At 37.2% G+C, this 22,498-nt stretch overlaps 1 protein-coding gene across 1 annotated transcript in view; it reads left to right on the forward strand.

The window, feature by feature from the left end:
• SEMA3A (semaphorin 3A) overlaps window positions 1–18,874 on the forward strand; it is a 172,180-nt gene extending 153,306 nt beyond the window's left edge. Inside the window, exons 14-17 of the mRNA XM_069035440.1 lie at window positions 2,873–3,030; window positions 7,145–7,212; window positions 12,932–13,074; window positions 14,583–18,874. Coding sequence (XP_068891541.1) covers window positions 2,873–3,030; window positions 7,145–7,212; window positions 12,932–13,074; window positions 14,583–15,038 — 825 coding nt within the window. The 3' untranslated portion in view covers window positions 15,039–18,874. The remainder of the gene's footprint in view (window positions 1–2,872; window positions 3,031–7,144; window positions 7,213–12,931; window positions 13,075–14,582) is intronic.
• The last annotated feature ends 3,624 nt before the right edge of the window (window positions 18,875–22,498 follow it).

A 22,498-nucleotide genomic window follows, 5' to 3' on the forward strand; every position in this document is an offset into this window, starting at 1 on the left:
GATACAGGGCAAGTCCTTGTCTGGTGAACTGCTACAAAGAGCTTTTGTTTCTCTTGTATAAGATTTTCAAGCAAAGGCAAGGCAGACACCTTCAGAAATACCTTAGTGGCCACTTTTATAGTATATTTCACCAAGTACTGAATTTTATTCAGAGATTAACATTTCTGTTCATAGTGGGCACATAGAAAGGACCAGCTCAAAATGAATATATAACTTAAACAGCATGCTGAACTATTCTGCATTACTTCTTAAGACATTAAATTAAATCAAATGATATTTGAATCTCATGCTCCCTAAAGTTCCTTTTAAAATTCTGCTTAAGTTCTTCCTCTTAAGCCTTACGTTTTTCCCATTTTGTTATGTCTTTGCTTTTTGGGCAGCACTGTGGGGCAAACAGAAACCACTGGATCACTTAAATATTAGTCTCTTCTTGAGTTTTTCTTGACTTCTAATACTTCTGCAAGAATTTTTAGAGGACAGCCTTTTTTTTTCCTTCTCTCTGGTTTGATCTGATATTCATTCATTAAATTAAGAGTTAACAATGTTTTGGGAGAGACTGCCCAAAAGGCAGTTTGACTATGGTATGGCAAAGCAAGGTCAGACCGTTGATGCTAATAATTCTATTTCTATTTTCTGAATTTCATACTGCCTGGATTTTTATATTGTTAGTGTCCAGAATAATGATCACCAGCTGGAGTCTAAAACCATGATCAGAAGAGCAGCAAACAGGGCAGCAGCCTTCAGGCTGTGCAGCACCTGAAACACATGTTGCAGTTCACTGACTGAACTATAAACTTATCTACAAGGAATATAGTTTTTAAATAACCCTATTTTGGCCTCATTTTTTTTTTCTTATGTTTCTGGTCATTTTTTAATTCTAAAGACATTTACTGAAAATTAGGGATGGGACTTTTGCAAAATGAAATTGGTTACAGAGGTACATAGGAAACCATTACACCATTCTTTATTTTCCCATGTGCATTCTCTGGGTTGATTTTTATATTAGTTGCACCACACGTTCCTACATGCTTATACAGATATTAATGCCCCAATTACACAGGACTCAGATCAATACCATCTGGACATTTAAGATACTTAACTGAAGCTCTAATTTGACCTATGCTGCCTCCATAATCAGTAAAGAGAAGAGGCATCCCTTGAGAAGCAGTTAGGTCACCTAAGATTTGAATTGCTGCTCTTTTTACTGCAGGATGTACCCCTAAGGTGGGTACTTGATTAAGTGACTTAAGTTAGAGAGAAGCAGCTCATCTTGTCTGTTGCCTGTCATCTCTTCTCAAGGCTACAACACTGACTAGGACTGGTTTGTACAGTTCAGGCTTTGTGTGAAGCCCTGTGTGGTCAGAGATTTTTGCCCGGAGAATGTGGGTTTACAACCCAGCTATGAAACTATAATAGATGGAAACAGCTGCTTAGAAAGGGTTTAGTTTTCAATTTGCCAGTGAATTTTCCTTTGGGGGCTTTCCTTGTCATATTTTCCTTGAGAAAATACCAGTGTTTATATAAATGCACGGGATGTTTCTGTTACAATTAATATGTCTGTATAAACGGCCAAGCTGCTGTCTCTGAAAGAAGTTAACACAACACCTTTTATGAGTGTTTTTGGTGCTGCTATCTCTGGTATCCAGTGCTCATTATTTCTCGTAGGTAGGTGACCTCAGCCATCTTCCATCCCCAAATCCCTGGAAATGGTACCTCTGGGACACTGCAGTGCAGGAGACGAAGAATTTTGATGACATTTCTTGAAATTCTATTGTTTACACCAGCTTTATGTCTTCCAATAAAGAAAAATTAAAACAAATTTGTATTTTCTTGATGGGACTGCTTGGAGTGGGACCTTAGGAAAGGTATTCATCACTCCACCGTGGGTGCTGGGTGACAAGGTTTAAGATTTGATAGCAAAGTGTCAGTGTTTCCAAACCAGAAGGATTATGCCCTTGAATTTTTGTGTATCTATTTATTTAGTGTTCCCCTCATTTTGCATCCCACTCATACTTGTTTTCTTGTTTTCTTTGTGAATTATTGGTAATCTGAAATATCTCTGTTTGGACTTTCACATGGGATCAGAAGTTCAGTTTTCTCATATCCCTCTGGGGGCCAACTTCCCTAGTGGACCACATGAATTTGATATCAGAGAGGAAATTGAGAGAGACAAGATATTCTGTTGTGATGCCATGCAAGGCTGTATTTCATTTTGTATGCATGTTTTTTTTATTTACTTCTGCATTTGAACTGCATCTTCTACTCAACACTGGTTTTTATCCAAAATAAAATAAAACCTCTCCCCTCATTAAAGATGTGTTCCAGTTAAATCATGTGACTTACAGAAAAGAGTACAAACCATTGGAATTACCAGACATGCAAAGAACTGCATGCATGGCAGCACTTCCAAATTGAAATATTGTAGCATCAGTCTGAAATAATTTACTTCAGGTTTCCCCCTCACATACATAAATTGAGGTAACGCTTAGGAAATGTATGTTGAAATTGTTTGTTTTGCTCAAATTCAAAAGTATGTTCTCCATTGTGTTCTGTCACTGACTGTAGTGTTCTCCCAGTGTGAGGATCTGAATACAAAAGGAAAAACTTAAGAGTAGTTTAATTTTTCTTACTGTTTAGGGGAACCACCAAGAGTTTAATGAAAAAATAAAGAGTTTCTTATTTGATTTTTTTTACCCTGGGGACAATTCTGTTCTCATTCCTTTCGCATACATCAGAATCATGATTCTTTATTGTATTTGAAGTGCTCCTAACAGATGATTATATAATATATTTATGCTTTCCTAGAAAAAGAAAATTGTAATTTGCGATATTTTTTAACCTTTTTTTTTATTGTTTTTAACTTTTACAACAGCAACAGCTCTACATTGGCTCAGCCACTGGAGTGTCACAGCTTCCTTTACACCGCTGTGATGTGTATGGAAAAGCTTGTGCTGAGTGTTGCCTTGCAAGAGACCCTTACTGTGCCTGGGATGGCTCATCGTGTTCACGTTACTTCCCCACTGCTAAGAGGTAGGGACAGTGCTGGATGTCTGCATGGTTTGCTATTCGTTTTAACTGATGGTCTCAATATGACCAGAGGGCTTTGGAGATTTTTCATGGCATGGTTAACTGGAGCCCTTTCTCTTCCAAAGAAAACATCATTGTAGGAGCTACATGCTATATGAAGTCTTGGTTGATTTAAAGTGACCACTGCTACTTCTTGGGGTGGCTTAAAAAGCTCCTGTAAGAAAACATTCAGACAAGAGTTGTCTCTGAAATTAACTCCTAACTTTATATTCATTGGCTAATAGCAAAAAGAAAAAAAAATTATTTTCTCTAACATTAGGAGGGGGCTCAAAATCAAAATGAGATTACTACTTGCCCAAGTAAATTATCCTGCATTTTCACGAACTCTGAATCAAAAGAAATATTTCTAAAATATTTGGACATCAATAGAAACTTATCTTTTTTAGTGATATATAACACTATTGTTATTATTTGAAAGTATAACTTGTATGTGTTGATGTGTGTCCAAGTTGTTCTGCCAGATCAGAACAGCCACTGTTTTACAGTCACTCTGCACTGATGCTAAAGGCTTTGCAATGCAAGAGTTGGTGGAAAGCTGACTCCACAAGTCAAAAATATCAATTTTACTAAAAATTTACAAGTCTTGCTGCCTGATATGAAGGTTTATAGTACTAATTTCTTTGCCTCCCTTTATCTCTGAAACTTCCTCTAAAAGTATACAAGCTAGTTGCTGAAGAGCTCCTGGCTATTGAAGCAGAAATTGGGAATAACTGAATAAAAATTTGCAAATAGCAGACATTGGTGGAGTGTTGAGATTCCCTTGATAAACTGAGTAAAATGATAAAAAAGTGCTCACATTAAATTGAATATGCCAGACATATCACACTTTTGAAGAAACAAGGAATCCATGGGCTTATGTACATAAAGGTTTATATACATGAAATTAATTGCAGCAAATGCTTAGTTGAGAGTGTCAGAACTTCAAATTCCAGGTTTAGATTGGTTGTTGAGGGAGATGAAATGTAGTAAAGGGTGAGAAGTTGAATTAGTGTCACAGACGTTTCAGATGGAGGGGATTAAAATTTTAAGGGTTGCATTACAATATATCCTAAACAAATACTGATGACAAAAGTAAAAGCTGCTCATGGAACATCAGGTTCTGTTTTTGCACCAGAAAACAAGAGTTAATCTGAGAAAAGCTTTCTGTGAAATTCTTTAATTAATTAGAAAACAATTAAAGAGTGGAAATTGAACCCATCCCAAAAGAAGAGCCAGTCAAATTTTCTCAGCTACATGAGCTAAATTCTTATTTTTGCTGGTAGCATGGTGGTTTCTCTGGAGGAGGAAGGAAAGGAGAGTGAACAGTGTGGTTTGCAAGGAGAGTCTAAAACATTGATTTATTCTGAAAAGGTTTTAGGGTTAGAGACCAGTATGGTTGAGTACTGACTCCGAGTTCAAGGAGAAAGTAAAATCAGGAGTCACTGAATCACTGTTTTCTGCTACTTCCCTGCTACTCTTTGTCCCTGAACCTTATCCTTTGTCAGCACTCACTGGCACCCATTCCTACTGCCAGACCATCTCAAGATCCATAGAGCACATCATCCTGTCATTCCTCTGCTTACACTGATGGAAGGAATAGGACTCTGTCTTTTCGTTCTCTCTCCAACTTACTGCTGTAGAGGGCACTCACGTTGCTATCGGGGTAAAGTGACTGGGACCTCTTCCTACAGGGATTAAGGGGTGGGGTTACTCGGGCCAAACTAGGTTGCACAGCTACAGAAAAACCTTGGGGTGCAGAATTTACTCTTCTAGAGGCCACTGTGAAAGAAAAAGTTAGTCCTGGGAAGCTGGGATCCGAAAAAGGCATAAGAAAAAGTTGCTGTCTCTGCACTTTCCCCCAGTTTTCCCTTGACAGCAGCAGCAGCAGAGTAGAGGCCTGTGTTACTGGGAGAGAGGATCCTCTGTTCACCTGGTACCTGCTGTACCCACTGCCTCAAGCCAGCTTGGAATGCATCAATGACAAAATCAGCATTGCTGGAAACAGCTTAAATGTCAGCATTTTATTAATATTGGATTCTTGTAATTTTAGGCTCCAGAAATATTGGGAAAGTGGATTCCTGAGGCAATTGTACAGATGCTTTACTAATAGCTGGGTTTAGGGTTTGGGGTTTTGTTTTGTTTCTTCTTCTTTTTTTTTTTGTTTTAATGAGATTTTATAAGCCTTTTTTTTTTTTTTTACTTTTCTTTCTTTGTGTATTTTACAAGTCTGAATGACAGTTCAGAGCTCCTGTAGTGTGACCACTTCACTTTACCCCGAGCAGATGTGTTCTGGTTCATATTTCATAAATCATCGTGTTGATACAATGGTGATATGTGCGACATTTTCCTGAGATTCCAACTAAACATTTCATTCAAACTTCATTGACAGTAATATGAGTCTTTCCACAGACTTCTTTTCCACAAATTGTGTCCTAGAAATATACTGTGTTTCAAAATTCAGGAAGGGGTAGCAAAATGTTATGGCTCCTTATATCTTGGGTGTGATTTTGTCATTGGTAATGAGTAATATGAAGATACTGGAAATTATGATTCGTACATCTTTTTAACCATATATCAGCAGAAGATTCCTTCTTATTAAAGTGTGCTAAGATGGCCTAACTCATAATCTTAAGGAAGTTTTCATTCAGAAAAATGTATAAAAATGCTCATCTAACTTTAAGAAAGAAAGCTTTTGCTGTACTTCACATAACTAATTTTAGGTTTAACATTTCAGTAGCTTTCAGTGGGAAAAAATATGGTTAAAATCTTTCAGGCAAGAGGACTCAGCTGTGCAGTTGTGCCTCTGAGAACTCTTGGTATGTGCTGATGCTGAGCTGTTAGTGAGAGCCTGTAAATAGGGCTGGTGGAGAGAAGAGAGATGGTGTGCTGGAGAACAATGGCTTTTAAAAATGTGGGCTGTTGTCACAAGGGAGTGACCAACGCGGCTTTTTACAAGGCTACTTGACTTTTGCATATCCGTTGCTGGGTACCATAATCTGAAATCGCAGCATTGTTCAACAGCCTAATCCTCTTTGTTCTCCTCTAATTTTGCAAGCCCTCAGGCTTTCTCTGATTCCTAAAGTAAAGTGCTCACACTTGAAACACATCTTTGTTTGCCTTGTTCTTTTTTTCTTTCCTTTTCATATGAAATGCTTTTCTCTAGCTCAGTTGAATTTTGTGTCACAGCTATTTAAATAAAACTAGGAGCAGACAAAGAGAGAACAACACATGCAAAACAAAACTGTATTAAAAAGCTCTCTTCTATGAAATATAACATTTTTTTTAGCACAGATCAGTATGTTTTTCAAAAGAGCCAGTAGAATTCAAACTGGGGGAGGAATATACTGTGTTAAAAAGACATGCAATCAGAGGTAGAATTCAGACTTAAGCTACAAAAGATAGACTAAATGACATTTCAAAATCTTCCTTTTCAAGTTTTTATTTTGTTTATTCTAAAGACAAAACCATTTGCAATAGTTTTGTAAACAGTTTTATCAGAAATGTTTTGGTGAAACCCATGGTGGCTGAAATGATCCTTGCTTTTTAAGTTAGATTTTGCAGAAAATACAGCGCTTCAGCTTTCTTTCAAAGCCACCCATCCTAACATTTCATCTATCTAAAAGTTGCTCCAGTACTCAAAGTATTCTGTACTTGCACAAATGTGTACTTTTGATGCATGTTAAACTCTACGGGGTATATTTTAATCCTTCAGCAGTCTCTGTAAATGTGAATCAAATAATGAATTTATTTGTGCCCAGTATTGCCCACACAGTTAAAATAAACTTCATCATTTATTTTATTTGTTATTTATTTAACACTAATAATTAGCATTAAATTTATTTATTTATTCAGTATCTCAGTGCCAGAGGTATGTATTCACCAGTTTTTGAAGACTTCACCTGTAAGAGTAAAGCCGATTCTACAAAATGATAATGCACAGAATATAGCAGTAACAATATGATTTCCTTCCTAGTGTTGTTTAGATGCACTTGTGACCTCTGTAATTATGTAAATGCTCCATTCGTTGCAGTTGAGCACTGAGAAGGGCACTAACAGATTTCAAATGTGATCTTTGCAGACGCACCAGACGACAAGACATCCGAAATGGGGACCCGCTCACCCACTGCTCAGACCTGCAGCATCACGGTGAGTTATGGGCACCACTGAAGGGCAGCTAATTTGTCTGTAATTAATTTACAGACTGTGAAAGAGTAGAGTAGGAAGCATGTGAATGATTTGTTGGTGAAATTGTCTCGAACATCTGCGAAACATGAATATAATAAATACATCATTATCCCAATTCAGATAGCTTACAATGGCCTGGATCAGACACTAAAGTCTATTTGGGGTTTTTTTGGTTTTGTTTTCCCCAGATAAACAGTTTAAGCATTTTAATTTTCCTGCTTCTCTTCCCTGATAATACCATGCCATCACATTAGGTATGTTATATCAGAAAACATCCATATTTCCATTATGACATCAAGAAATATGTACATGTTGCTTTACATAGTTTGCATTAGATGATAACCAAATGTATTTGTAACTATCTTGGCAAAATATGGAGTGACCTTTGTCACACTAAAACCTCTGAAGCTCAGGATGTCCTTGCAGCAGGCATGTCCCATGTGCTTTCAGTATGGGTTTTCTTAGACATATTTTGGTTTGCTTTTTTGTCAGCTGTTTCATTTTCACAGTGTATTGATCGTATTCCTTTCTTGACTTGTTTGACTGACAAACTTCTCACAGTTACTAATTTGTTGCCAAACTTTTCAGAAGACCTTCACTCAGAAAATTAAAAATGTCCATATAACTGAAGGGATTACTTAGGCAATACTTCCCTCTGCTGGAAAAAAGTGATTCCTCGTGATTGTGGCACATCTACCGGAACTTCTCACACAGAATATTCTGAGTTTGAAGGAAATCACAAGGATCATAGAATCCAGCCCTTAGCTGAGTGACCCATACAGGGATCCTAAACCCTTCAACCATGGTGTTACTAGCACCATGCTTCAACCAGCTGAGCTAATCTCAGGGTTAAACCATTGGGAAAAATAAGGACTTGACTGAAAATTGAGATATCTCAAAACCCTCTTGTCCTTCCAGTCCACATAATAACAAAAATTATGAATAGTCCAAAATTGTACTTTTGTGTTCGCTGTAATTCACTACCAATATGTTTCACTAATTGCTTTCTCTATCTTCCTTTCAATCATTTGAAACTCACAGCTAACATTACTATAGCTTTTCTTTTTACTTCTGATTGTCAGCTCGGGCCAAGTTACTCAGAGGGAAAAAGGGGTTTTAAAAGTGCATGAATAGACTGTGGTCAGTATGTAATTGTCACATTTTGAGAACTCATGAATGTTCAACTAGTTTAGTTTTGAACTAGTCAATTGTCACTAGGAGAAAGCTCACAAATTTCCCATTGCATAATACTTACACAGTGAAGATAAGACCATCCTTATATTGAGACTGAGATTTTCAGTTCCACAATAGGTAAACTTCAGGCACTAAACATTGATTTTAATACCAGCAGAAGCATTTCTTAGCTTTATCTTTTTACTCTCTGAATATTTTACTCCTGAGCAAAACTTTGAACTGGTCTACCACATGTATGTTCATTTTAATGTTCTCTAGCCTTTGCTAGCTGTGCTTTATAAACTGCAGGTCTGTTCTTTATTTCCATAGATGAAAAAAAGCATTTCAAAACACTTTTTGTTTTTTATACGTTCCTGTATTTTTGTATATTTGTCTGAAAAGATATGTTCTGTCCAAAGCAAAGAGAGTAATCCAGTTTTGCAGTAATCCAGAAATGCAGTTTTTTTAATTACAACAAGGTCTGTACAAAGATATGATATGGCAGACCTGATCACAAAGGCCTTTAAAACAGCTTTGCCAAAATGAGCAGAGCAAGTACAAAGCAGGATACTGAATGTATTACTTAATGGGGAAAAGAAGATAGCATTAGAAGGATCAGTAAGTTACAAAAAATACTGAGGGAATGCAGTGCTGGATCCTAGACTTGAAGGATGGACTGTCAGAGTGCTTGACAAATGGTTTAGATTGGTCATGAGAGAAATTTTCTCAGAATCACTTGACTTGTAAATCTAATACATTTTCTTATATTTACTTGTCATTTACACATGATCATACATAGTACAGATGACTGCATGGCCTATAAACTTCCTATACCAACTCATGCTGATTTTTTTTTCCTTGTTTGTAATTAGTTCCCTGGACAGCAGATGAAGAATTGGGTTGGTCTATAGCCAAAAAAAAAAGCTTCAGAAATCATTTACTACGTGTCTACACATTCATTTGCAGGAAGTGCCAATTTATTCTCCATGTGAACCAAAAATCATGAATAAAGAATGATCTCTTAATGTATATCTCACTTTTAAAGACATTGCAAAAACCAAATTTTCAATCAGTCTGAAGCAATAATATTTTAATTAGATTTACATAGCTTTTTCAGTTGCTCTTTGGTGTAAATGCAGAAGAAGTATAAAATGACTACACAGCAACATTAGAGGGAGCTGAGGATCCTTTACTGTCGTCTGTTTGCCCAGACATTAATGTTTAAATCTAAAAGCATAGTCATCTTTGTGGCAGCTAGAGGACAATTTTTGTTTAAGTGTGACATACTAATGCTATCAAGAAATAATCAAGTTCAGGATTTTTTGAAGAAGAATTTGTTAAAGAAGAGACAGTTCTTTTTTACATGATTTATCCCAGAGGAAGTTCAAAGAATCACTCTGAATTAAACTGTATTGTGAGATTCATTCATCTGCAAAGCAATCTTGGTATAAGTACTTAGCCTTTCATACTTCTTCGCTTATGTCAGAAATTATGTACTTAAAGGGTATTTATCAGGGTAGTAAACTGATACTGCTGTTGGGTTCATTTTGGGAATTGCTGCTCTCAGACAGGATTTTGGGCTGAATTTCATTACTAACTTCATAACTTCTATAGTTTTCTAATTCCTCCAGCTGCTTTTCTGAACGTTGTAGCTTTCATTCTTCCTTCCAGTCTCTTCAGCTTCTCAGTCCCAAAGCTGCACTCTGATCCTGTGATTATTCCATCACTGCTTACTTTCTTGCACTCCACGTGCTAAATATTACATGAACTTTATAGACATTTCTGGACCTGCCTTCTGCTCCTTCAAATCATGGAAATGGAAATTGAAGGATCTCTAAAATGCTTCCTCTCTCATTGTGTGTCTGTCACCCATATTGTATTTTCTGCAGCTGTGAAAAAATTTAAAGAGGACTTCATCGACTTTCTGTGGTGTTCTCTAACACACTAGAATATCATAGACCAGATCCAAGGAAACAGAAGTTTCAAATGGTGTCAGAGTGCACAGTTTCTCAAAAAACTCGTGACTAGCTTCTTAGATACTAAGAACATCCTAGGTACCTAACTTTTTCAGCAGAAACTTCTCTATATACTTAAAAACATGCTACTACTCATAGGCCGTAGGACTTTTACCAAAGAAAGGCCTGGTTTTGTCCTTTATACTGATATTTAGGATTTAGAAAACTACCTCCCTTGGATCTAATGAGAACAGTGTAACATGTGCTCTGCCCCTATGTAATTCACTTGAACTAAGCCATGTTCAGGAAAATATAATGAAGTGGTTGCTGCAAGCCCCCTAATGAGTAATCTGCTGGTTAAATCCTCTTTCTAGGACTCTGGAGATGAGGACCCAAAGTTCACTTAGGCTTAGAAATTTGACTTGATATTCCTACTTCCAATACAAACACCCAAACTGTTGGATTGCTGTTGTCAAAGTTGGGCCATTCTGCAATCACGATTCAGGGAGCCTGGGAGAGGAATTGAGACACAGCATGCATCCTAGGGTGAAATTCCTATGTTTCCATCCTTTATTATGGAAGCCAGTAAATCACTGTGTTGCAGAAACACATGGCTGGAGCAGTAACAAGTGTGTCCCGGTCTATAAAAGGGGATATTTTCTACTAAGTGTCTTATGCTGCAGGCCTGTATGTGCTGTCTGTTGTGAATCCCAGTTCAGTTATCAAACAGCTTCTCTCTGACTATGTGAGGATATCTGACTGCCTGCTCAGCCATGTGAATTTTGTTCCTTAATTAGAGCACCTAACTTGGAACAGAAGAGTTCAGTTCATCAGTCAGCCATTCACAGTGTTAAATCTGGACCCATCAGTTATCAGACCATCAGTTACCAGTTATCATTCCCATTTCCATTCTTTATCTTACCACTTCTAATTATATTCAGTTAATCTCTTCACATATTTCCAGTTCCTCTGTTTCAATGACACTAATTCACCTGTGCTCCATCTCAGACCTCACCACCTTGGCTATGTTCTATTCCAGCTGTCTTACCCTTCTCTCGCTCCTTCGCTTTCTAATTCATTCCTCCACTGCTCCTTATCTTCCTGACAGAGCTATACTGACATTCTTCATGGGAATGTGGTTTCTGAGAGATGTCATAACAGTTGTTTCACTTGGTTTTTAAAAGAACACCCCACTCACTTGCTTAAAAGGTCCATAATCCAGCAGAGGAAGGCAAGCAAACCCATTTCCTATTTGTTTAGTGTTAATAGGCCATTTGATGTTTTCTGAGAACTGTGCAAGCACCAGTCCTTCCCTTCTGCCATCCTCTCAGGGCTGAAAGTCATCATTGAAAGGCATTTGATTCTGTGTCAGTATAAGCCAGGAGCTCAATTTTACTTTTACACATGATTTGTCACAGTCATCTAACAGTTGTGTTTGCTAAACAACATGGCCAGTATGAGAAAGGCACATTTGAGAGCAAACAAAACTGGACAAAGGATTTCTCTGACAGGGTTTTAAATAGACATAATTTTCCTGTTAAAACATATCAAAACTAGTTCCTTAAAGATTTCCAGTGCTAAAGATCAAACGTGAAAAATTGAAAGAAAGGCAAAGAATGGCAAGGAGTCAGGAAACCCCATGAGATCAACACAGTGTTAAATAGCCTACCAAACCCTTCCTCCTCATCTACTCTGCAGGATTATTGTTTCCACTTAAGTCCATACCAGCATTTTAAAGAGCTAAGGTGGAGAGTTGAAACATGATGCCTTAAAGCCTCTGTGGTATTGGAGAAGAATCAAATACCATATAAGTCCTATAGCTATGTGATATTTCCAGCAAGTTGATGAATATCTTGAAACATTGTTGTTACAAAAGGAAGTAATTTATTTAACTTTCTTTTTCCCCTCCCATAATGTCTGGTTTATTAACCTCATTACATTTCCATAAATTATATCAGTATGAGGGGAAATGATTAATTGAAAATCGTTTCCTCAAAAACATTATTCCTGGTCATTAACAGCTTCAGCAAACTGCAATGCCATATAATCTAAACACATTATTCTACTTTTAAATAGCCTCATGTTTTATTACTTTGCTCTAAAGTATTATGACCATAGAGCCCAGGAGGCATCATTACAAACATTCTACAACTACACCCTGAGTTTTCTCATTGCATACAGTTTGCTATTAAAAATTCTTGTCGTGTCCAAGATGTTTTCCTTGATGAATAATAATGAGGCTTACACAAAACTTTACAATTAAATTCATTAACTTCACATATTGAGATGTTAACAGCTGTTAGGATTTAAAATACAATTAAAAAAAAACCCCACTAAACCAACAAACCTGCCATGGGTCCTTACAAAGATAGAGGTGTTGATGCATATTTTTCAAATGGTATACTGATATGGGGAAAGGTTTTTTTTAAGTTTTTATCTTTAAACACTTTAAGGGAGACCAAATTCTAAACAAAAAAATTTACTTAATAATTAAGAGTTAGTTTCCTGGTAATTTAATTTTGTTGGTTTTGTTTTTTTTTCATGCTTTACAGATAACCCAAGTGGTCAGACCCTGGAGGAGAAGATTATCTATGGAGTAGAGAATAGCAGCACTTTCCTTGAGTGCAGTCCAAAATCTCAGCGTGCCGTAGTCTACTGGCAATTCCAGAAGCAAAATGATGATCGCAAAGAAGAGGTACAGTAGAAAAAAAATAGAGAGATGCAACTAATTTTCTCTATAAAGATACACTTCATTCTGAATCCTTCCCAGAATAATTTTAGTAGAGCAGAATTTCTCTGGAATATTATAATTTCCATTTTTCTTCAGCATATTCTCACTCTTACTACCATAAAATCCTGTAAGCTCCCTAATAGGTTTTACAGATTGTTACAGCAGAAAACATTCATATCCTCTCCTTGCTCAGACTCCCTGCAAAACACACTGGTTTGCATCAGAGATCCCAGAAACAAAAAAAGGTAGTGTGCTAAGTGTCAACTGAAACATCCTACAAAGATTATATGAACTGAAATATCACAAAGGCCTTAAAATCACCTTTGAGAAAAAGCTTAACTGCATTCACACAATTCTACTGTTTGATTGAAGTGCAGTCTGGCAGGAGCATCCCATGTGCTGCGTGCTCTAAGACTTAACTGCAGATAACACAGAGTCAGAATGAAGAACTGAGAACTGTAGTGGACACAAGAGTATGAAAACTTGTACTTTTTTTTTCATCAAAAGCAGTATTCATAGAGGGAAAAACACTGAGTTTTAAAGCTTATACCTTATTTTTCTCCTTTTCTTGTCACCAATATTCTTACATTATTAATTACCCAAGTTTTCAAGTCATATCAAGCCAGGTCATGCATATTTTAAGAGTCTAATCTACTCGGGTAGGTAGGGAGGTCAAGCTAGGAAACAAAAACTTGTTTGTTCCATTGAAGTATTTTTAAATATGTATATATATTCAAAGCATGTTCTGAATAGTTACATTAGTGTTTTAAATATTTTTGTTCTGTTTGCATAAGTAGTAAATTATTAAGAATTTATTCCTAGTGAGAGCGCAGCAAACTGGTTTGTGCCCTTTCTGTCTGCAGCAACATGTGCATTCAGAAAATGAAGTTACATTCCAGATGTTAATTAATTCAGAAAAAAAAGTATTTTGAACAGCTGCTTTTTGAATATTAAAATTTTGATATTTAATCCTTAATTGCTTGTTTGTAAATTTTCCACTTATGCAGAACCCACTTCTATCCATAAGGGCTCTTGCATTAAGGCACAACTGGAAGACAAGGAACCTTTCCTGCAAATGGATCTAGGTTTGACTAAAAGATAATGGTGAATGTGGCCTCAGTAATACAGCCAAATGAATCCATGTTGACTCTGCTCATTACAGGCTCAGATCTTCCATAATCTTTCCAGCAACTCCATCTGACAGAGTTGAAAAAGATCTTTGTTCAGCAGCAGTAATTACTAAGGAGTAAATTCCTAATCCCCCAAACTCTTGGCAGTATATCAGTTTTTCCAGAATATTTGAGCCTTTCATAATTACAAATGACTGGGTTTTCCTTTTTTGTGGGTTTGGGAATTCTTGGCCAAGTTTTACCAGTTACAAGGAGTAGTAATAAAGAAGTAGCATGGTTAGAGGATAATGTGGCACATACATGAAAAATAACTGTTGAAATTACCACTTTTTCCCAATACAGATAAAAGTGGACGATCACGTGATCCGGACAGAACAGGGCCTATTGCTACGAAGTCTTCACCGGAGGGACTCTGGTGTTTATTTTTGTCATGCTGTGGAGCACGGCTTCATGCAAACCTTGCTCAAGGTGACCCTTGAAGTGATCGATAATGACCACCTGGAAGAGCTGCTCCATAAAGAAGAAGACGGTGATGGCTCCAAGACCAAGGATGCGACCAACAGCATGACCCCCAGCCAAAAGATCTGGTACAGAGACTTCATGCAGTTGATCAACCACCCCAATCTCAACACAATGGATGAGTTCTGTGAGCAGGTTTGGAAAAGAGACCGCAAACAACGCCGGCAAAGGCCTGCCAATGCGCAGGTGAACACAAATAAGTGGAAGCACCTACAAGAGAATAAAAAAGGTAGAAACAGGAGGACCCATGAATTTGAGAGGGCACCACGTAGTGTCTGAGCTACATTACCTCTAGGAACCTCATCCAAGTAGAAACTTGTATAGACAGATAACTGGAAAAAAATGCAATATTCATGAACTTTTTCATGGCATTATGTGGATGTTTACAAGAGTGGAAAGGTCAAACAGTTTCCACTAGGTTTAGATAAAATCCATTTCTAACTTTCCTAGCAATTCCTTCCTCTCTGCTCTAAGACCAGAAAGACCAGAGTTTCAAGGATGATAACTCACCTGGACCTAGCTTACTGCTCAAAAACTTCTGCAAGTATTCAGCAGGCAAGTTTTGCTTTCTCTTTTGACAGAGATATAAACAAAATGCTGTATTTCATGCTGTCATCTTACAGAAAAGAAAAACAAGCCCCACCTTTCATCAGCAGCACTACCATTTCTAGACTTATATAAAACTGCATGAACTCATTAAGCTGATGAACGTCTAAACACGTGATTGGACACAAGGATTTTGTTCTTGTTTTGTCTACCAGTTCTCCTGTTTATATGTGCTAGAAGAGGAAAAACAATACTGAATGAGATTGATTGTGGAAACCTGAACAACATAAGCCATCCATCATCTGGAAGAAAAAAAAATGTGGAGTACACTGGCCTACTACTGATGACTTCTTTCAGCTTTGATCTAAAGATGTATTTTATTAAAAGTATAATTTAAATGTACCATGAAAAAATATGCAGCAAACATTAGCTCCTTTCTAAAATAGATTAGATGTTTTGTCTTAGAAATATTGTACTTTCTAATTATTGGTTTAGATGAAAAAAAGACAACTTCCAATTATGAGCTGCTTTACTCTTTTGTTTGGGAAAACTTCCAGGGGAGCTGGTCACACTGCAGTTAACCTCCTCCCCTGACAGTAATCTATATGACATGTAACTTCAAAGCAATTTTAAAACTAAGCTATTTTAACATGAAAGTCACTGTATAGCATGAAAGTATTCTGCATTCTGTTTTTCTAAGTATGGTCTTTGAAATTATTCAACTTGTATAATACCTTCCTATAGATTGAACCAATGAAGAGGAGAGCATTGATTTTCAGTTGTATATTTTTTTTTTTTTTTAATTAAAAAAAAAATAGCATTAAAATACCATCTGCTAATTACACTCTTGCTTTCTTGGTTCATTTTTGTGAATGCTAATATTTAAATACTGATGCTCATAGACTGTCATATATCCATGAGCAAAGCTCACATTCAGTTTAAAGAGTTGTGTTCCCAGCTCTATGGTAGAAGTTTGTCCACGCTACTGACTCTCAGTTCTCCATTCCTTCTGTGGGCCAGATCACCAAAATGCAAAGAAACAACACTAAGCCACATGAATAGCAACCCCAAAGCCAGCTCCCCATTTTAAGATCTGAGGGACAGTTTTATCTGTGGGTGTAATCTGCTGAAGTAGTAACTTGGTGAAGTTCAGCTTAAGACTAGTTTATACTAACAGAAAATTTGGTCCTGCACTTCTGTCTTATTCTGTATACAGAAGAGCAGCAGGGTAAAACAGACAATGTACTTGCATCATGAGTGTCAGTTAAGTAGTGGATTTATTCACCTCAGCACAGATGTGCCTTTGGTCCCCAGTTCTATGGTGTCCAGTTCTTTTGAGATCATCTTTCTCCAGCCTCTCATATTTTACCTTGGTAGAGTTTGTAAATGACATAATTTCAAGTAATGTCATTGTGGGGAAAATTACTAGAGCAAAATCCTTAGTTTGCTAAAGGAGCTTTTATATAAAAGTGTGTCTGCACTGATGACTGATCTGTTTTGTTGTTATTCACTCTGTGGTCTTTAATTTATCAATTTATTGCTACACTATCAATCAGCCTTATCAGATACAGTATAACACAACTGCTGTGACAGCATCTGTCACAATGTGCCCCAGTATCCTTGCCACTCACTAATTCAAGTATCCTGCTTAGTGAAGCCTTGGCTTCTTGCCTCCATAGAAATTGGATTTTCACTAACAGCCGAGTTACTTCAGTCCCCTTTGAATCCTTTGGAGGGGATGAACTTGCAAGATTTTTTTGTCATTTATATCTTCAGGAAAAAAAAAAAAAATCATTGAATAGAGTAGGACAAGGCTGTAGGGCCATGACTGAAGAAAGCACTTGGGAATTTATTTTTCAAGCAGCTTTAAGTCTTTCTCATGTTTAACCTGACTCTTGTGAACTCCAGTATGCTGTTAAATTCCCATTATTTCATGGTGTGCTGAATATGGATGAATTAAAACATATGTCCAGCTATGTGCTTTTCTATGCAGGAGTATTAATTTTTCAGCTCAGCTTATGGTTAATTTCTGAGCACTGTTGTCAAATGAATGATTTAATTTTAATCACAGAACATTTTTTAGCCTTTTATGAAGGGCTATTTTGTACCATCTAGTTATTACAATACTCTTTCTTACAAAAGGAAACAGTTTTAAAATGAAACTCAGAGAATTCAGTGGGAAAAATACAGATTGATTTCAATAGACCCCAAATCACTTTGTTTCCTTTTTTAGAGATTCATGGAATTGCTGTGTAACTTTTTTTTTTCTCTTCCATGTTCATAGCAACTGGTTCTATAACAACTTGTTACAAAAAAATTGAACCAAAACCGACCTCTTTCACAATGCCTGAAGAGGAAACAAGTCAGACTTCTAAGATATGTTTTTCTATACTGAGAAAGATAATCTGTGGGAACACAATTACAGAAGATGCAGTATTTTTACCATGACCTGGCAGTCTCATTGAACAATTGATATGATCGTATCTTACAAACTTCAACCCAATCCTCACTGACATGAGTAGTCTTGTTTAAGTCTTTGTTTATATAAAGAAGAGGGCAAAAGATCAAGCCAACAGTGAAAATTCTTGATTTTAGGTTCACATTATGGTCAAGTTATAACAACATTTAATACTGATGTGAAATGAACTTTTTTTCAGAGCACAGGCCTTAATTCATGTATAGAAAGATGCCCTGCAGCTTCAGTAAAATTCATACCCCCATTTATGTCATTATTGTTTAAAGCAACATAAAGTTGGAAAATAAAGATTAAAATGGTATTTCTGTAAATGGCCATTAAAACCCTCTAAATGTCTAGTTACAGACTTTAGAAAAAGTAAGTAAAAAGTTGTGTTTAAGCTGGAGAGAAATAAAGGATTTCATTTATAACCAGAAAGATCTATTTTCATTTGTTTTAAGATATCCATCTGTAAGGAACAAAAATATATTGAATCTTATTCTTACTCATCTATGCTTTGCACTTGCACAGATCACTGAAATGGGAATTTGTTCAATGGCTCCTAAAAACTGTATGTTTATGTTAAACTATAACATTAAACTGAGAAAATGTGCATCTTTGCAAAACAAAGTTAAATCTTCATGACCCAATAAATTCACTATGTAAAAAAAAATAAATTAAATGCATGTGAATGCGCATTTACTGTTCCTTTTTATGTATTATTTAGTGAATATCAATGGTATGTGTTTAATAGTTCAGTTTTTGCTACCTACACATTAGTCAAAAGAGGTGTAAATATTTTTGACTAGATAAGGAGGTACAGTGTAAAGTACTGTTATCTAGAGGTACTCCATTTTGGTGTGTTCAACAAAATACTAAAATGCAAGATTTTGCCACACAAGTGATAAGGTGGTTTATTTGCTGTATCAGTGTCTGAGTTGTGCGCTTATTCTTTAAACGCATTCCTCACTGAGTAGTAAATAATTCCACTTCTGTATTTATCACTTCAATTCAGATGGGAACTAGAAAACTGGAGAGAAAGTGTAATGAAACTGCTGCTGTAAATTATTTCTTTTAGCATGTATTCAGTTGTTAAATAAACATTTCTTCCAAATATTTGAAGTTCAGTGTCTTGACTGTTTACACGGAAATGTGCCCTGTAACCTTCATGAGCATATGGAGTGCATTGTTGCCAATATAATGCTATCGATGTGTATGAGCTCTGTTTATTAGGCCAGAAGGATTGCTATTTTTATTAATGGCTTTTTTTGTTTCTTTTTTGAAGACTACAAACTAATAAGCCCGAAATGAAAGGCATGAACCTATCTTCAGCCTATCTTTTGGCACAACTGCTGAGCTTGTGCAGATAAAGCCACGCATATACACACCCCCATTCTCCACTCTGCCCATGAACCAAACTGTAAATCAGCCTGGAAGCTGTGTGAATATCAGCAAGTTGCTGTACTTGATGAAATTTCACTCTGTGCAATGCTAATGGCTTAGGACAGCTATGCTGCTTCCCTTTGGAAACTGGCTTGCACAGAAAGCAAGTGGAATAAATCAGGTTCTGTCTGTTACCAACATACCCTTGTATCCTTAGGTAAACTTAGCAGCTGTTTGGAAGTGCTAAGGGGCTCTATCTAAAAGTAATATGCCATGGCACTAAGCATTGTGCAAACAGCTAATAAGACAAATGCTGTCCTGGAAAGCATGAAGTTTAAGTACACCAGACCAGAAGTGGAGGAAGGAAAGTATCATTATTTCCATTTGGCATATACAGAACTGAAGAAACAACCAGTAGTATTGAGCCATCACTAATCCATTCAGCCTCACCCATGCTCCTTCCTGTAGAGCAAGGGTAGAGGAGTCTGGTTCAAAAGGATGCTGTAAGGATATTTTATGGTTACTACTGTTTTCTGAAAATTAAAATAAACCCTCAGCAGCAGACAAGCAACTCAGTGGGTTACAAAGCATGCAGCAAATACAAAAAGGATGAAATTAATATGGCAAGCAATGAATCCACTAATTGAAAAAGCAGTAATTTTGTATTTCTGTGTCGAGTGCATGGCTTATAAATACAGAGGAAGACCCTTGTTTCTGGATGCAGCCACACTGTGTCTGTTGCTAGAATTCCCTGCAGAACCACAGCTAAAATGAGTGTCCTCTGTTACTACTCAGGAACGTACAATGCCTGGGGGCCACCTTCAATGACAATGAGTGGAAAGAAAGAAGAAACATTTTGGATGTTTATTTGTTCTTATATACAAATGCATAGCTAGGTAGATATTATACATTTAAACAGCCAGCTTTCACTGAGATTAAATCCTCTTTTCCCTAAGTATTTGAAGCTCTAGATGTAATTTTAGTACATCTCTGACTATGTTTGGTGGCTTCAGCTATAAATTGTTATAAATGTTTCCTCTGTGAAGACTGAAACACATTATTCTGTTTCCTTGCAGGTCACATTCACTGAGCTCCCAATCAAATATCCATTTAATGGCAGGCAAAGTTGTGATGGTTTTTTTCCAAAGCATAAAACAAAGGGACTTTTATCCCTAGAATGCTCAGTAACAGGATACAAGCAGATCAGAGTATTAATGACTCAGCCAGTTTCTTTGCTCCCCATAAATACTTGTGTGAAAGTTTGGAGGAGCTTCATAGAAAAACTAGAAACTGTGGAGAAGATGCCTTTTTTGGGACCTTTTTGTCATGGAATTTATAAAAGATTGACATTTTGGAGAACTTCAGGATGATCTGAGCTAAATCCCAAAGCTCTAGTAAAGCAATATCCAAACTGAAAAAGTTCCGCTTAGGTTAAAAAAGCAAACTTCTTTGTCTCTGAGCAGTTTTTCACCCTCTCAGGAAATGGGTTTCCACTTTCTGCAAGTGAATATTAACCCAAAGAAATCATTATATGGTTTCTACAGTCCTTGTTGAAGGTTGCTCTCTTCTTCAGCACACCTGGGGAGCCCCATTTCTGATGACCATCCCTCCTTGAACTGCTTTTGTAGGCAGATGCTCCAGTCAACCTATCATGCCATCTACTCTCGTGACATCTGTTAGTACTAGGCCTAAAAATGTCCAGTTCTCATCCACAACTATAAAATCAGGCCTTGGTGGGCAGCAAAAACCTCATTGAACTATGAGGTACCATGCCAGAAGATTCCTGTCAGGGAGTTTTAAGGGATGGAAAGTTTCTGGTCTGGGGGCAGTAAGGAGTCTCTGAGGGCAGGACCTGCCAGCCAGCTCCTGATCCCCACGTCCAGGACAAGGCAGGCAAGGGAACAGCTGGCACAGCTCCAGTCCCTGTCTTCAGGCACATACCCTGTGCATTAGCCCACAGGTGGATCTGGCTTGGCACAGCCCATGGGCAGGATTGCGTGGGATTGGAGATGGATTCCTGCAGCCTCTCTGGGGCAGACACTGAGTGCCAGGGGCCGTGAGCAGGGTGGGATGAGCCCTGGAGTGGGCAGGGTCATTAGGGCTCCCAAGTGCAATCAGGTGAACTTGGTGTTTGCAGCCAAGGAAGCTCAAACACCCTTCCTGAATTGCTTTTAATCACCTGAGGTCACTTGTCTTCCACATTTAGAGTCAGTTCTCTGCCTTCTGAAAGCCTATGATAAACCAACAGCACTACAACAGCACAACTTTCTTCCAGTTTGATTGGTCCAGTTTAGTTGATGTTGAAATAAAAAAGTAATAAAGTATACACCAAACAGTTACTAAGAATTAATGTGCACAGGATTATAACACTTTTTCTTTAATCAGAGAAGACCTCATGAAGATAAAGATCTGGCCTTCTCCCCACACGTGAGCCTGCCAGGTCTGCCTGTGCACAACCACATCCCATGGAGCTGCATCTGAGGCACCTGGGATGGGTTTTGAAAGGTGAATCTGATTTCGTGAACAAGCTCAACAGTTTTTCAGGACATTCCACCTTACAGCCTGGTGTAAATAAAATCTGATGGTCTGCCCTGGGAACAAAACTCTTCCTTACACCTCTCAACATGGGGTATCCCTACAGCCTGTACTACTTTTTTGTTTATCCAAATATATTGTATTCATTTCTCTGTGAGTTTCATGGTCATCATTTCTTGTAAACATGTTAACATGAATTATGATTGTTTATGCAGAGGCAAATGGAGATGCATGTTTCTGCAGGGAAAAAGGATAAAAAGACCATGGTAATTCTGTTAGATCTACTACAACAAGTAAATATCAAATATGACTTAAACTTCTCATTTCTTGCTATAGCTGCAGGCAGGAGAGGAAAAGAGCAGACAAAAGAAATGCAGATATTTCAGCTGTGTTTTGCAATGATCGAATCCTTAAGCCCTTAAGTTTTACATCACCTTTTTTCTGGGCTTGTAGCACTGCATAAAAAGCATGCTACAAACTGCTTTTGCTGAACAATGCTACACTGAATAGCTCCATAAAACAGAACAAACAGATGGACTGTGCCAGTTCCTCTGAAGAAGGCTTAACTTACCTCTTCTGCTTGTTATTTTATTATTATAGCAGGCCCACTGTGGCTCTTTTTGTAAGGGTTTTGTCAGAACTTTTATTCTAAAGCTCTATTTTTAGGGCTTTATAATTTTGTCTGCAGGTTAAAGATTTTAAGTATCTGCTTTTAATCAACAAATAATTTTACAGTACCTTAAAATAAATTGCTAGACTCTGATCAAAATTCTATTTTGAAAACAAACCAAAAAAGATTACAACTTTAGCCATGTCAGGT

The sequence above is a fragment of the Aphelocoma coerulescens genome, chromosome 1A (assembly GCF_041296385.1).
Source record: "Aphelocoma coerulescens isolate FSJ_1873_10779 chromosome 1A, UR_Acoe_1.0, whole genome shotgun sequence".
Taxonomy (NCBI): Eukaryota; Metazoa; Chordata; class Aves; order Passeriformes; family Corvidae; genus Aphelocoma; species Aphelocoma coerulescens.